The following is a 17,369-nucleotide window of genomic DNA, read 5'->3' as shown; positions in this document are numbered from 1 at the left end:
TTGATGCACTCGGCTTTAGCCGGTGATGCACTCCTCTGGAACGATGCAACGCACTCGGTCTTAAACATCCCGTTGCTCAATCCGGTTTCAACCGAATCCATCATATTAGCCGAGTGAATCCTTTTTTGCTGGTTTGCTTGCAAAGCTTCTTTTTTATCTTGCCTCAACAGTGTAGAAGGTCCAACATGGTTGCTACATGGAGGAAGGCACTTGACGTATTCTTGCAAATATCCCTCTCCACGCTTCTTCTTGAGTGCTTCGTAGGCCTGTCGATATTCTGCTGGTAATTCCTCAAGGGTAGGTGTAGTAAATTCGTTGACTCTATTCCCTGTGAGCTTTGGCTTGATCTTGTCCACTTGGGCCAGATTCTTTAAACTCAACCCTGCTTGGATCGGCTTGCCCCCCAATACTTTTAGGATCTTTCGGCAATGAATTGATGTTGTCAAAATTTTGCGCTTGTATAGGGGGTGTATAACATGCTGCAATGATAGGTGAAGGCATATGCATCGTTGTTGAATATTTTCTCTCGACAATTTGATCAATCGGCAACACTTCGTCTTCTTTCAAAATCCTAGCTCTTATTGCCTCATAATCAGGAACCAATCCCTTGTCGTGTTGCTCAAGGCAAATAGCACTAATCTTCTTATTTTGGGCTAAATTTTTTAATGCAGCCAGAGCCACCTCATCTCCTGCAATATTAGGCACATATGCTCCTATAGAATCTCCATTCACTCGGCCATGACCGTGAAGGTGAGCCGAGTCATGAATATTTTTAGTTTCATACGTCACGGAACAATTAATCTGACGAGGTGTAGTATATGATGTTTGAGGATAACCGGCCAAATGGCTAACAGAAGCATGGCTGATTCCCCCATTCATCGGCATGTTTGGGGATGAACCCGCATATTGTGAGTCGGCTGCCGATGGATAAAACTTTGAGATGCCCTCATGTACATGAGGTGTCCTATATTGATCACTCGAACAAATCGTGTTGTTCATCGGCATATTGAAAGATGTTGCCGATGCACGAAAGTTCAGATTCATAAGATGCATATCATGATTCTGTAAATTCCAAGTTTCTCCAACGGAATAACTAGTCGGCCTTTGCTCATTAGGGCTGGCCGACATCACATGTCCGTTGAAAGATCTAGCAACATCAACATAATGGCTATTTGCATCTACGCAAGGAGATTGATGATACATGTTACCGTTGTAGATTGCAGTCGCTTGATTACGCTCTCCTTGTAGCAAGAACAGGCTGGAGACTGTTCAAAGCTTCGTCCCCAGCGGAGTCGCCAAAAAGTGTGTTCGCACACGAACACGTCACCGTGTACCTCCAACGCCGAGGGTGATGCACCGCAGCTCACGTCGGAGGAGATCCGACCGGCAGCGCGATACGCAGGACAGCCGGCAGACACTTTTGTAGACCCGAAGCCCCGCTTGCCCGGGAGGGACCCCGTCGGGGCTCACAGCAGCTATGGGCTGCTCCAAGTTGATTCGCTCGCCCCTAGAGCCTCGTGGATCCGCAGCCCTCCAGCATGAAGAACTAGCGAAGAACGAGAAAAAAGATACAAGGGGGAGATAAAAAGTAGATGAACACGAAAAAGTAGTAGATTGATTTGTTCGATTGGTGTTGTTTAATCGGCCGTCACCCCTTATAGGTATATAAGAGGCGGCTGGACTTTCCGTGTCAAGGAAAAGGCTTGGATTCACGTCCAAAATACTAGTCAAATTCGGATTGGTTTTGCCCGAACTTTCCAAAACTGTCCGGTTTAAACTGGCTGCACCTTGCGAGTAATTTTTCAGGTGGTAAACAACCTCGGATGAAAATGAGCCTAAAAGCAATCTTGACCGTTTCGACAAGACGAACAACTTTCATGTTGAACGTTTTTTGATCAGAGGTCATCTTGAGGGTCAAATCGCTCGCACAAAACACATGTTCCCTCGCGCTACCCATCAGACATGCGTCTGGTAGGGCGCGCCACATCTCGCCTCATGACAGGGCTGCACTCCGATTGTTCTAACTTTTGCATACAGACTCAGATTTGGACGATTTTTATATCGAAATCGATCGTTTCGACGAGACGAAGACAAATCGTGTAGATCATTTTTCAATATGGGGCAGTCTTGGGGGTGTAATCAGCCGAAAAGTGTTCTGGATATAAAATCTCAGTACTTCAAACACAAGTTCGGCTTTAGAGATGAGATCGGATGGCTATGACCCAAATATCAAAGTTTATCCTTTTGATGATACGGAACTTTATCACTTTGAGAACTTTTTCATTTGAGGCCATATTCATTGCGTTTTGTATCGTGCCAAAATCGGGTGTCAACAAGAAGCAGGACAAATGCACCAAATTCAACCAATGTTTCGTGCTCCTAGTTCGGTACTGGCAACGATAATGTTACCAGAAGACCTGAACCGTTTCAAACACCGTCGACATCATAACAGTCATGACACTAGTCCACAAGCATTGCTGATGCCATATCACGATTGAGTCGATGCCTGCACTTTATTGTTGATTGTTGGTTTATAAGATAGCTAACTGTTCATGTCTGCACTTCACAGGGGATGTACTTAGTTTACATGGATCTTACTTCCAGTACTCAATTCAATAGCATGTTCACGGACAAAGCACGCCTCACATCATCACTGCATGGTTTAGATGATAGTTCCAGCCTTTCAGAATGACCCTGGGCTTGGATCCTTCAGGAGCCTCGAAGGAGATGTCGGCTGTCATCTTCTCCCCGGGCGTGAGCGAAAAATAGTTGTCTGAGTAGTGTACCGGAAGGATTCTAGTGTCCCTGTAATTCTCCCTAGTGGATGATTCAGAGGTGTGCACCGAGAAATGAAGGAAAAACGCCACACCTGAATCGGTCCCCTTCACCTCAAGTGTTCTTGGTTTGTCACCTGATCTTGCGAGATCAATGTTCCTGCGAATTTTGCTCCACAGACCACTTTTCTGTACCACACAAGTAGTTTCTTCACTAATGCCGTGGACACCATTTCTGTCCTCTAGTTCCATAGTTGAGACCGAGGTTGTGCTATCAGCTGCGGATTTCTTTGACTTGTTCTGTATGGACATTCTTACCTTGTATGTGCCGCCTGAGACAGAAATTTTGGACCCGATCTCGAGCGGAATTGTCTTCTGCCGATACTCTTCCAACAACTTGTAGTCTTTCCCAGGAAGATGTAGCCAATAGAAGTTTCTGGAGAGTACTTCCTTGTCTGAAAGCCTGAAGAGTTTAAGCAGTAGAAAATAGACAGGCTTGGCATTCTTCATCTTAGGGTATTCCATCTCCATAATTTGCTTCACTTTCTTTGGCGGTGCCACGAATTTCTCTGTAACTTTGTAATATGGGGATGCGCCGTCAAGATCCCATACTGAAATTTCTACAGCCACGTCTGTCAGCTTATTGGACGTAGTGTTTACCACCTAAAAAAGGCACTTTCCATGCATTAGTTTCCAGAAAGTTCGGTTGAGACAACTTTTGTAAGTTGCAGAAAGTACCTCTATGTTGTAACTAGCCAAATTCAATTGGACATGAATCGGCTCAGCAGCACAACGGCAACCATAGAACCCGGCAGTTTGGTCTTGGAGGTGATCATAGAACTGTCCTCGTAGTCCGGTCCATGGATTTTGCGTCTTCCAAATTAGAACACCTGTGAACTTTGTCCACATGAAAGAAGTCCATCCTTCCAGGAGAGCTCTGTACTGAACATAATTGATCAATTGTGCCTGAAGGTTAAAGACAATATTAGAGACAAAACTACATGCTCTGCTCTGAAGCATAAAGCTTCGACGTATGAAGAAATGGCAGTACTAAATTACTTTTTCACAGAAATCATCAAGATCTTTTGGATGGCCGTATAGTTCAATCTGATCATGCACCTTCCCCGGTTTCGAGTAGGGGATGTACTTGTGGTAATCCCATATTGGGTTTGGGACTTCTTCTATGTACCCATCAATTCCCTTCTTAAAAATTGGAATACTCCATCCTTCTGGAGGCATTGTTGCTCTAATCGTTGCAGCAACTGGAACCCCCACAGAACCAACTTCAGGGTTAAACCCATATTTGTAGAAACTATTCTTGAAAAAGCTCTCTGGATACTGAATCTCATATGGACCATCAGTGAAATCGCCTTTCCCATCAGCAAAACCATCCCACATTGATCCTTGGACATACGCCCTAGTACCATCCAGGTATTTACTTGGGTCAGTTGGGTCTTGTGATAGATACTTTCCTTGATTTTTTGTTGTCTGGTTGCTCAAAAACATAGGATGTAGCTTCAAATCATTCTTCAGTGCTCTGTTGATGTCAATTGGTGGGACTTGCTCATTACCACCAACCCATAGAGCTAGACTAGCATGATTTCTGAGTAACTTGACAGTATCTCTAGCACACAGAAGGAAGAGAGCATGGTCCAAAGGACCATCTGGGTTTGATATTGGAAGTCCACGACCATCAACATCTCCAGTTATCCAGAATTCCTGCCATACCTGTACCAAATGATTTGTTACTCCAAGTAAACACAAAAATGGCACCAAACCAGAGTAAATGTGAAAATTACGAAAGAGAACTATTCCCCTCCATTTCTTATTAAAAGATATTGTTGAACTTCACAATATGTTTACATGAAACTGCAATCAATATTCAACTAGGCGTAGCCGTGTAGGTCACAAAAATACATCTAACCTAATCATCAACCCTGTGAAGGCAAGGAATTCCAGCAACCAGATAGTAACTATTAGCTTTCTGAATCTTAAAAGGGAGCAAAGGTGCATATCATTTGAAAACCCTTTATACTATTCATGGCAAACTAATATCTTGCCATTTGTATAACAAAACAGGAAATATCGATTCACAGGGAGAAATTTAACCCTACCATCAAACCATATACATCACAAAAATGGTAAAAATCGGGCCTCTCTGCTAATCCACCACCCCAACAGCGAAGCATATTAAAGTTCATATCAGCATGGAACTTGATATCGGTCATGTAGCGCTTCTTTGTTAGTCGAAGCAGGCCATCAGACAATATCCAGTTCCCTCCTCGGATGAAAATAGGCTCACCGTTTACCTTGAAGATCCTGCAGATGAGATAAATTTACACTGCCATGCTTTCATGAGCACAAGTACTATACGCTGAGACATAAAAGAACTAGTTACCTCCCACCAGTAGAATCATCAATAGAACTCTCAACCTTACGGAACCCAAAATAATGACTCCATGAATCGGACTCTCCTAGTCCATTGACATCCACACTAATTTCAACATTGTAGAGCGATTGCTTTCCCATGCCATTTGGCCACCACAGGTTTGGCTTATAGAAGAATAACTGCCGATGTTCATATAACAGAGTTAACTAATCTGCTTATTTCGGATGTTCTGTCAACAAAATAACTATCACTAAAAATATTCATCACTCAGGGACAGTGCAAGGAAAATGTGCTCACACCAAGGTTCTTGTGCCTTTAACAATGAGAAGTATGCAACAAAGAGCACTGAATATTTTCTGCTTAAGAGGTATGAGGATGACAAAGGTACTTCCTTATTGAACATAACACTAGGGGACAGTTTAGTGTGTTGTGATCCTCTAATATGCCACACTAATTCAATTCTAGATAAAAAGAACTGTAAAAACCAAAAGAAAGAATGCATGAGTAGCTATATCATAATCATTGATGAAAATAAGAAAATTAACGAAGGAACGCCAGAGTCAGCCCTAAAAAAACCCGCCAGAGTAAGGTGCAACATGGAAATTAACTTACTAACTTACCGGAGGAATAGTGTATTCCAGAACTGAACGGGGAGGAATCGATATGGCATAACTCTGAAGATGTTCCACCAAACAAATGTCCCCCTCTAGTTCAGCGGAAACCTGAATTTTTAAACTACAATCTGCGAGCCATGAACTTTTGTTCTCCAACTGAAGTGTACAATGTAGGTACGATCTCTTAAAATCGTCATGAAAAGTTGAAACCAGATGGGGATCGGTTATGTTCACAGCCTGCAAAGGGGAAATTGCAAATAAGTGCTATCAATCGACACAAAAACCAGACGATAAAGGAGCAAATAGTAATAAATGTGAAAATTCCAACTAAACTCACCCCAGTTATGCAGATCGAAACTTCATCCCAGATTCCTGTGTTTCTATCCCTAGGATGCCCAAAAAGAAAGAATTGAGGGAATTATGACTGTTGCAAATTGCTACAAGAATGATCAGCTTGGAAAAAATGCTGCTCCAAACAAACATTTTGATTTGTAGTAAAAGTACAGAAGCAACTATAGCAAGTAATAATTTGGAACGATTTTACCAACATAACTAGGACATCAGATATTGTTGGCACTTGGCAGTAGTCCTCACTACATGGAAAATACATTTGCGTGATCATGACTTTCAATGCGATCATTATTGAATCAATCAAGGAAGTACCAAGCACGTCGGGATTATTGAGTTAAGAAAAGTTAGGCCAACATTAATGCAAAAATTATTAGATTATGGCAGATGATTCATTTCTTTTGTTATTGTGGTCAAAATGGGAGAATGGAAATTTGATACAGAGACTTTCCTGGATTTGAAAGAAAATTTTATGCATATTTTCAGTTATTTTTTCTAAGAAATCAGAAACAACATAGCTAAATTGCATATTGATGCTATTTTTTCTATTAAGATAATATTGGATTTCCATTTTTTTACATGTAAAAAATATTCCTATGCCGATCTAGCTATGAGATGTTCAAATGACTCAAAAGGACAGAAATGCTTTTTTTTGCGGGGGAAGGACAGAAATGCTTTATCATGTATCATGATGATGAGAGTACTTCCTTTTAGAAGCACCCATTTGAGTGAATCAGCACCACACTAATATCTGGTCAATGTTGAAAGTCGAGAAAAAGACTGTGCAAAATGTTTCTAGTTCAGCATATTGCATCTAAGTTTTTCATGCAATGAGTGTCAATCAGTCTTAACAAAAAATAATAGGAATATATTTTTCCTGATAATGAGCAATATATTAATATCAAGCTGATACCAAGTACACCTGATTTATGTAACAACACAATGTCAAGAGCTAGTCGAGACATCAAGGATGCACACAGCCAAAAAGGAATATATAATTGTTGTTAGAAGGAAACTAATTGGGAAAAACAATGGGATTAACAATAACATAATCACACAGATATCACCAACAACCTTATCGGGCACATCCAATCCCATCCTTCAACATATTGCGTAGCAACATCTTTTCCAATCTGAAATGGACCATGTCAAAAGGTAAGATCATGCACTTGCCATGAGTTGTCCCACTTAGCAACAATATTCCTTTTCAAAAAGGGTAATGGAGATGAAGTAGTTTGGAATTAACGCAACTATATGATCATGAATCATTGAAACCTTTTGCTAAAGCTCATTGATACCTCATGATCACCGCCTTGACCTCCCTGAGGAGGAATCGTGCCAGGATGATCAGGAGGATGAACGAGGACAGCAAGCAGATTGCTGCCCTCAGGATGAAGAACTTCAGTAATATCAAGGGTGTGCCTTCGGAACATTCCTTTTGGAAGTATCTCTTTGTGCCCATTTATGTATACTTCTGCTGAGTAGTTTACTCCACGGAAGTTTAAACTCACGTGCCGGTTTCCTGCCTAGAGATGGAATGATAACAGAATCAATTGATATGTTAAGCAGATATGCAGTAATGTTCTAGAATAACAAGTGCATTACATTCGGTGGAGTGCCAAAATTATAGTATCCCTCCAGCAAGTCAAATTCACACCAATTATGAGCGGTGCAAGTAGTTTGGATAAGGCAAAATGCAAGCATATCCCATGACCTCTTACACTGCTGCAATGCCACTTTCTTAAAATGCAAAATGTGGCACAGTAAAGACTAAAATGGAACTTAGATCGTGGAGATAGCTCAATTATTGCCACTAAACGACTGCCTAAAATCACTTTACTACACTGGGGTCATGCTGCATTCCTAGTTAAGCAACTGCACAATTAACTAATACACGGAGAATCGGTGTATAACTGCATACCGGGGCACACTGGAAGGTGGTGAAGAACCAGAATGTGTAGTGCTCCCTCCCGGAATCGGCGATGTCGATGATTGCCTCGTTGTTGAGCCCGTAGAAGGGGTCAGGAATCAACTTGTTTTTTAGAAGGGTCCCCAGCACGCTGCATTCAGAAGTATCCAACAGTTTGTTGGTCAAGCAAGGGCCGCCCCCCAAATAAAGAAAGCTTGCAGTACTATTTTAAACCCAAACCGCAGATAGATTATTCCGTCGAAAAACAAATCCCCACGGATCAGAACTACGGCTGGGAGGTGTAGATATTATAGCGGAGGAAAATCGGCGAGGACGCCGAGGAGAAGCACGTACGTTCCGGGGACGGCGGCGTGCATCCACGGGGCGGCGACGGAGGCGTCCGGCGGGTGGGTGGTGGTGAGCTCGACGCCGGTGAGGGCCACCTCGGTGGAGCGCGCGGCGAGCCAGCCAGTGTCGAGCACCAGCTTGCCCACGCTCGCCGCCGCAGCAGCATCTGCCGACATCTCGCCGGATCGCTTGCTCGGGCGGATGCCGCGCTCCGAGCGGAGGAGGTGGGATGCTGATGATGGAGCGCGCGCTGGCCCGCCGGCGGTGGGTTTTTGTTCTCGGCGGTAGCGGGGCAAGTGGCGCGTCACGGGTGCTTAGAGGTGGGGCCGGGCGCAGAGGGGAGAGGCCGGGAATCGGCGGAGGAGATGGGAAAGTGTGGGATCGGCTGGGGGTGTCAGCGGAGCTCAGTGCATCCTGCTACGAAATATCGTTCCGTTAAAACAAACTAGCTAAATATTGCTACTGATCCAAAAAAAACTGATCAAAAAAACTAGCTAAATATTGCTACGGGGTGGGTTTCAAGAATAGTGCCGTGTCGTCACCGTTGTCCTCGAAGGCACTGACCGTCAGCGCTTGGTCTGAACCTTGCCGGCGAACGGTTTGACAACCGTCAACATGTGAGCATCCCGCGGAACATGATCGTCATCTAAAAATCCCTACTTCTATTTATCAGTAGGCCTAACTAATTCTGTCTAATTAATTAGTTGCATTAATGACTTAGTTCCTAAATTGATTCGGCGTGAAAAAATCCCTACTATTTAAATAAATTCAATTAATTGCATGTGTAATTAACCGTCTAGCTAATTGATTTTAATGACTTGATTTTCGAATTGTTTGCGCATTAATGTCAGGCGAACGACTCCTACACATTTGTCTTTAATACTATAGTAAAGATCGGTGGGCTAAAAAACAATTCAAATAAATTGGTGAGACACGAAAAATCGGTGAAGGGGGTTTAATTGGAATGAAGGCGACGCTACCAACTCACTGTGACGTACAGGTCTGTGTTGTTCTGGTAACATGCTAAATCCAGAATAATTGGTTGGTCATAGGAAAAATAAAGCATACAAATAGGAAACCAAAAAACGAAACATAAAAAAATGTGTGCACGCGTCAAATGGGCCGGCCAACTTTGATTATAGTTGCTGTTTTGATAAGATTTGATTTGATTTGGGTTTGAGTAACGAAAGTTTGGATTTAGTTCTTTCTTATTATTTGATTTGAATATGTTAATGCATGATGTAGTTTTGGAAAACACCGATTTGATTGAGTTAATGCATACGTCAAGAAGGAAGCAGCGTGGCGGCAATTGTACCGTGGTCGAAGATGATGACCTGTTTGCGACTGGTTGCATATCCTTCTGCTGCAGGGGTCTTCTCTCAAGATTCAGGGATGATGACACAGGGCTCCGGAGATCCTCTTGTGTTAAGGTTGTCTTAGGGTACTCTAGGTGTTCATGGTCCTTTGTTTTTGCGTTTCAGTGTGCTTGTAAGGTTCACTTACTCTGTACTGATTCATGATTTGAATGAACAATTTCTCACAAAAAAATGCATACGTCAAATGGACCCACTCAAATTGGTTGCGCTGTTAATGCATGATGTAGTTTGGGAAAACACTGATTTGATTGAATTAATGCATACGTCAAATGGACCCACCCAAATTGGTTGCGCTCAAGTGAAAGATCGCATATAAAACACCTGCACGCTTAATATAGATTTTTTACGGGAAACTGTCGATCTAGTCATTTTCAATCACAGTAGTACAACGAACACCAGAAATGAAAAAATTGCATCCAGATTCATAGACCACCTAGCGACGACTACAAGCACTGAAGCGAGCCGAAAGCGCGCCACCGTCATCGCCCCTCACTCACCGGAGCTGGGCACAACTTGTTGTAGTAGACAGTTGGGAAGTCGTCGTGATAAGGTCACATAGAACCAACGCTCCAAAACAGCAACCGCCGCCGATGAAGAGAATTTTAGATCGAAAGGATCCAACCTGAAGACACATGAATAAAGACGAATAAAGACCGGATCCGAGCAGATCCATCAAAGACAACCACCGACCAAATCTCACGAGATCCGCCGGAGACACACCTTCACACGCCCTCCAACGATGCTAGGCACACCATTGAGACGAGGGCTAGGCGGGGAGAACCTTATTCTATCTCCAAAAAATCATCGTCGTCTCGTCTTCTTGAGCAGGACACAAACCCTATCAAAACTTAAAGAAACACCTGAAAACGGAGCCCGCCTGCAAGGGCCGGGATCCACCGCACACCCATGGCCCTAAGGCCACAGGAGACGAGGGAGATCGACGGCGCCGCCGACAGGAGGCAGAAACCCTAGCCGCCTTTTCTTGGAGGAAGGATAGAGGGATGATCCGTAGCTCTTTCGACTTTATCGGACAACAAAAGAAAACAAAGCTTAATATAGGGTTGGTGGAAGTGAGGCGAGCTAGCAACCCCTTTAGATATAGAGATATCCTTATGTTTCTCATTAGGATCTAAACAGGCTTGATACGGTCAGGGGGCTTCAAGATCCAATCATTTTACCAAGCGATCAACTTGGTAAGCTGTAAACAATTACAATCAAAGATCTAATCAAACATTGTTGCACATAAACTTATTAGTATGGGTTGTATGTGTGAACCAAACCACTATGTGATGTGGAAGTCTGATGTACCAGCCAATGTGGCTCCTTGTGCTGCCGGTGATTTGCCTAAACACAGTTAAGTTATAAAGCTATGTATTTCCCCTTAAAAAGTCTAAGCAATAGGAGAAGCGTGTTTTGCTATTCGCATCTTAAGAGTTGGTTCCTTCAAATCACTAATCGAGCGACACCTCTTATAAAGGTCATTCACACTTTCTCTTATGATGATAAATGCACATAACATGTGCGCCACTTGTCGCAGCCCAATATTTTTGCCTATTTTTTAGATTTATTTTAAATATTGTATCTCTTAAACCGCCCGTCCAAACACGGACTATGTTTCACCGTTCAATATCTCGTTTGAAGTCTTTGAAACTAGATCTCGTGTCAATAGGTTTAACGAACTTCTTTTTTCAGAAAACACTCAACAAATACCAGGAACCCAAAAAAGGGAAAGAAAAAAAAAAGAAAAAACAAAAAAGACCAAAAAAGACCAAAAACATGAAAAAAAAATCAAGAAACTGAAAGCATAGTTCTGCTTTCAACCTTTTTTTACGGAAGCACAGTTATGTTTTTGCCTTTTCAGGAAGCACAATTGTGTTATGCTTCTTGTGGAGCATAGGATGGACTTCTCGCAGAAGCACTATTGTGTTTTTTTTTCCTTTTTGAGAAGCACGCGTTGTGCTTCTTGTGTAAAAGCGCTGCTTCCTAAAAGATAAAAAATATTCCACGAAAACCTAGAGAAACAAAGCAAAAGACGAAAAGCTGAAGAAAACAAATGTGTGTAGAAAAAAAAATCTGAAGATGCGCCCAAAGCGCGACATGTGGCGATGGCTGGGTGCACCGCTTGGCGCAGTCTCGGGCGTGAGAAAGTGATTGTTGCGGGAGCCCTCCAAGGTGGAGCCCTTGAGTTGCTCCCTTCGTTCCTTTCATTAACGGTAGATGTCGGTCACATCTTTTGTATGTCTATTGTCTATACGGCTGGCTCACGTGGGTTTTTCCATCAATTATTTGGAACTTTCTAGAAGGTTTCTAGCGGTTTTTTCTGGAGCGATTTTTCTCTTCTTTTATCATGAAATGTTTATCATTTTTCTTTATTCCTTTATTCTATTTTTAGTTTTTCATGTTTCTCTTTTCCTTTTCATTTTGTCATTTTTCTGTATTCTTTTTTAAATGTTTTTCATGAATTTTAAAATTCTTTTAGAATTTGATTTTCATCAAAATTTAAAAAATCATGAATTACAATTTTGAAAAATATTCTAATGTCCACAAATTTTAAAAATGAATTTTAAAATATTCACATGTTTTCTTTTTTCAGAAGTTCACAAGTTTGAAAAATGTGTGAATTCAAGAAATGAATGAAAGAAAGAAAAATTGAAAAAGAAATAGGAAAGAAACAAAAAAGAACCAAACAAAACAAAGTAGAAGCGGCATAGAAAATAAAAAGTTCAAAACCGAGTACAACCATCATAGAAATACAGAAGAAGAAAAAACTAGGGAATAATTGTCCGAAAGCTTATGGAACCTTCCCAAAACCGGAACTTTGTAAGATGATTAGATGGACCGACTCTTATAAAATTGTTGTGTGCACCCTACAAATAGGGCCGTCTCCAGAAATTCGGGGCCCTGGTGCGAACTGGGACAAGTGGCCCAATTTTTTTAAAAAAATATGTATAACTAATGTAACTAGACATATTTTCACTTAATTACATAGCTTTGAATAGTCTGGCATTTCATAAAATCTTAAAATCCATTGAGTCTATTCTTGCAAAAGAAAAAAAATCGATTATGTCTTCCTTGGAATGAAATATGCTAGTAGTGTAGCAGTAGAACACAAAAACAAGAAACTGATAGTAGAATTAGAATTTAGAAATTAGATTATGGATAGTGTGTTAATCTAATTAATTTTGATTAAAATTAAGGGCATGCCTAACGGCGTAGCACTGCTGTACGAGTAGGGATTGCATTCAATACAATATCACAGAACCAGAAAGAGATCAATTGTATCAAAAAAGATGTTACCCTAATTCGTTTATTCATTTATTTTGATTCGAGGCTTTTGGCTTATGACTTACCTCAGAATTTATTCGGAGATGACCAAATGAAGCTGCCGCGGTAGGGAAATACGCGGCGACGGCCGGACGTACAGTGAACTCGCGGTGGGCGACCACCGTCTATCGGCGGCTCCCCCTCGTCGAAGCAGGTTGGCGGCGCCTCCCTGTCGAGGTTTGTCGCTGGTTTTTTTTTTGTTTTTTTAGAAGAAGTCGCTGGTTTTTCTTTTTTGAGAGAGATAGATCGGCCCATAACTAGCCTGACGCCCTGACTTGGGGCCTTGGGCCTTGGCAGGGTATTAGTGGAATGATATAGACTCGGGGCCTCACCTTGCCTAAAAAAAGGAAGACCAGGGCCTCACCGCAACAAGCATCTGCCTCTCGTGCATCCGGCTGCAGTTAGGATCGAGCGAGCTAGCCAGCGCATAAATCGGATCATATTATGTTTTTTCCTCTGATCGGGCCCCTATGATTGTGGGGGCCCTGTACGATCGCATAGCTCGCACACCCTTCTCAACAGGCCTGCCTACAAAAATATTAAACTAACTGGCGCATAAACGTTGAATAGAAAATTTGTGACACTATCAGTTGCGCGATTCCTATTTCGCGTAAATGGTACAGGGAAATTTGATAGTCTCACAACTTTTCTATTCTGTTTATGTGCCAGTTAATTCAATATCTTTGTAGGGTGCACAAAACGTTTTTATATTCAAACGATTCTACAGCCGGCCCAAGTAAGAGCTCCAGTTTTGGGAAGCATCCAGATGCTTCTAGCCAATGTGTTTATTTTGCGGGTTTTTCTTCATCTTTTTCTTGGTTTTTTAATTTTTCTTTTTGTTTTTTCTCTATTAATTCGCATTTTCCAAATTCGCCAGACAAATTTCATACTCCCTCCCTCCCATAATATAAGAGCGTTTTTGAAACGCTGTTATATTATGGGACGGAGGGAGTATTTCACAATACTATTTCACAATACCTTTTCAAATTCATGAACATTTTCTGAATCTGCAAACTTTATTTGAATTCATGAATATTTTTGAAATTTTCTATTCTTACCAAATTGGTGGGATTTACTCAAATTTATGAACGTTTTCAAAATCACCTTTTTGAATTATTATTTTACTTTTTTCAAGCTCCTGATATTTTTCCAAATTAATGAAAATTTCTCAAATTCATGAACTTTTAAAATAATTGCGATTTTTATTCAAAATCCATGATATTTATTCAAATTATGTATTTTTAAGCTCCTAAACTTACAAAAAAAAATCACAATCTTTTTTGGAAACCAGGATTTTTTAGATAAGTTATGAACTTTTTAAAAATTCACATTTAAAAAATCTTGAACTTCTTAAATCCACAATTATTGTTGACAATTACATTTTTATATTCATAAAACTGAGGAGATGGTTTTTCTCCAAGACCACTACTTGTTTTTTCCACACAACCAAGCGAGCGATCAAGCGAGACAGAGGGCAGCCTCTCGTGGCGTGGGAGCTCTACATGGGCCGCGGCCTAATCGCGCTGGAAGCTCTGGCCTCCTTTTTCTATTTATTTTCTTTCTGTTTTTGGTTTTATTTCTTTGTTTACTTTTGTTTATAAAATGTTGAATAAGTATTTAGTAAGTTTTGAATAATTACCACAAAAAATAACAAGTATTTGAATTTTTTAATAAGTATTAAAAACTGCTGAATAAGCGTTCGGACGATGTTGAATGTGTATACAAAAAATATTGATCACTTATTCAAAAAAGATTGTTGACATATATGAAAATGTAGAGTGGAAACAAAAACAAACATAAGAAAAAAAACAAAAACAATAAATGGAGAAGAAGAAAGAAAACCAAACAAAAATGAAGAAATAAAAATAAAATCAAACAAAAAAGAAAAAAACTGTCAAAAAAATAAAAAAACTGTGGAAACAAGAAAAAACTAAAAAAAATTGAAAAGTCAATGGAAACCCGACTTGTTTCCTTCATGTGGCTCGCGCCCTACTTCTCTAACACGAAGTAGCGTGTGGCTTAGTAGCTATCAGCGAGGCTAACTAACGAAAAGATCCAGGGATGATCAAACCGCTGCTTGCTCCTTTTTCTTCTATTTTATTTTATTTCTATTAAGAGCGCTAAAATGGGCCGGACGTTACTGTAGAGATGGTCGACTCGAGGAGATGTTCGCATCAGGCGCTTCCCTAAATGGGCTGGGCCAGCGCGCGAATGGCCACATACCACTGCCTCACTTTTTCTTTTTTACACTCTTTTTTTCGTTTTTACTTTCTTTTATATTTTTGTTTATAATTCCAAATATTATATATATATATATGTATGTATATATTAATGAAAACACTTTACAAAAAGCACTCTAAATGTTTCTCGTGTATACTAAAAATGTATACAAAGAATATACAATGTGTATGAAAAAAGTTAATCATGTATTTTATAAAATGCTAATGAAGCATTTAAAAATGTTAATCAAGTATTTGAAAAGGTTAATCAAGCATTTAAATGTGTATAGAAAAAATGTTTGTCATGTATATGAAAAATATATATAAAAAATAGGATATGTATGAAAAAATGTTGATCATGTGTTTCAAAAATGCTAAACATATATGAAAAAATATTCCTAGTGTATAAAAAAATATACAACATACAATAAACAAAAATAGACTTCAAAAATATATTTAAAAAAATTATTTATTTATTTAAAGAATGTTAAACATGTATATAAGATGTTCTCAATGTATATGAAAAGTTTAAATTTGGTGTGAAAATGTTTATTTTCATTTAAAATGGTCACCATGTCTTGAAAATATTGATCATGTATTAAAAAAATGTTAACTTTTGAAAAATGTTAATATTGTATTATAAATGTATTAGATATATACCAAAAAAGCAATTGAGCCGACGCTAGGACCCAAGTTTTTGTTATCTTGATCCAAGACTAAGTGTACCAACCTCTCGAGGGGGGGGGGTCATGGGGCTCTCTACGAACCTACTACCTGAACCTCAGACATGTCGAGGGTCCACATAGTTTTAACTTTCCATTTGGCATATGCATCGTTGCATGTTGCATGTTTATTATCACTAGATCATTGATGGCGCGCGTTGCTGTGCCGTCTCTTTTGATGATTAAATTATACGATAATTCATAAATATGAAGACACCAAACATGGACGTTAAGATGGATTTATGTTCACAAGATTCCCATTATATCATATGATAGAATAATAATTTCCACAAAAACAATCATGCATGAGAAGCCTGCATAGTTTAATTATTTCCAACTTGAGTTAGTAACAAAGATAATAACTGAGAAAGTTCAAATGGTAGCATCAAAAAAATATACCCAAATGGTTTAATTTACTTACAATTAACATTGTCACCCAGTGGAAAATCAGAAAATATAAACAAGAACAAAACCTAAATCAAACTCACAAGAAATAATAGAACAATGCATCAATAATGATCAAACATTACACTGGGATTTCAAACACACTGTTCGTACTCTGTCCTTCCGTGCTAGAGTCAATGAATGCAAGAAGGAAAATAAAATCTAGGTCAATTTGTACCATTTTTTGTATTGTTCATTTTACAAGAAAGAACACCTTTTAGGGTTATGAGATGCTCAATTGTGCCCTATCAAAGCAAATAACTGAAGGGACAGTGACATCAAGATGCAATCCCAACTGCTAGGGAATCTTAATCACTGTATTATTAATCGGCGGGTGTAGCTAGTACCTTTACATGGCACCGTTATTGGTAAGGAAAATAATAATAATTCTTATGATGCTATTAGCAGGATGTTAGGAATTCCTTTCTGAACAATCCCAAAATTAAACTGGAAAATCATGTCATCGAAGTGCCATCATACTCGTAAATAAGATGACAAGTACATATGGATAAATGACAAGTACATATGGAATTCCTTTATGAAATTGCTCCACCTAAAGACTTGGAGATAATCTCTGGTAGGATGCTTTCTCTTCACTAAACACATATTAGTGATAGAAACATATGGATAAATGGCAAATCTGTATTAATTAAGTAAATAACTCAACTCATGAGAGCATGCACAATGCTAGGCTCTTGTGCAGGCACTTATAGTTAAAAGAATAAGTACTAAAAAACTGAAAAGGAACCAGGCGCCTCTTCCTTCATTGGTAGGCGCTAATCACAGACTCTAAACACGTAGGCCCAGCACCTCATTTCTTTGCTCGTGCGGCAAGGAAAGAGCCAATCGCTCGATGCAACTCTTTGCGTCGATGTGGCGCCCGAAACTAGGAATAGGTGACA

General features: G+C 40.0%; 1 protein-coding gene across 1 annotated transcript; it reads right to left on the bottom strand.

Annotated features, from left to right (window-relative positions):
- Positions 1–2,479: 2,479 nt before the first annotated feature.
- On the bottom strand, positions 2,480–8,768 carry LOC119277985 (mannosylglycoprotein endo-beta-mannosidase-like). The gene is made up of 11 exons (XM_037559345.1): positions 8,389–8,768; positions 8,047–8,185; positions 7,424–7,651; positions 7,200–7,258; positions 6,115–6,163; positions 5,784–6,014; positions 5,173–5,342; positions 4,889–5,093; positions 3,834–4,502; positions 3,513–3,740; positions 2,480–3,437 (listed from the first exon to the last, which is right to left on the bottom strand). Exons 1-11 carry the CDS (start codon positions 8,556–8,558, stop codon positions 2,643–2,645), a joined length of 2,943 nt encoding a protein of 980 aa, XP_037415242.1. The 5' UTR covers positions 8,559–8,768; the 3' UTR covers positions 2,480–2,642.
- Between the last annotated feature and the right edge of the window lie 8,601 nt (positions 8,769–17,369).

The sequence above is a fragment of the Triticum dicoccoides genome, chromosome 1A (genome assembly GCF_002162155.2).
Source record: "Triticum dicoccoides isolate Atlit2015 ecotype Zavitan chromosome 1A, WEW_v2.0, whole genome shotgun sequence".
NCBI lineage: Eukaryota > Viridiplantae > Streptophyta > Magnoliopsida > Poales > Poaceae > Triticum > Triticum dicoccoides.
The sequence above is the reverse complement of the archived record's forward strand: the minus strand, read 5'-3'. Positions and strand labels throughout refer to the sequence as shown.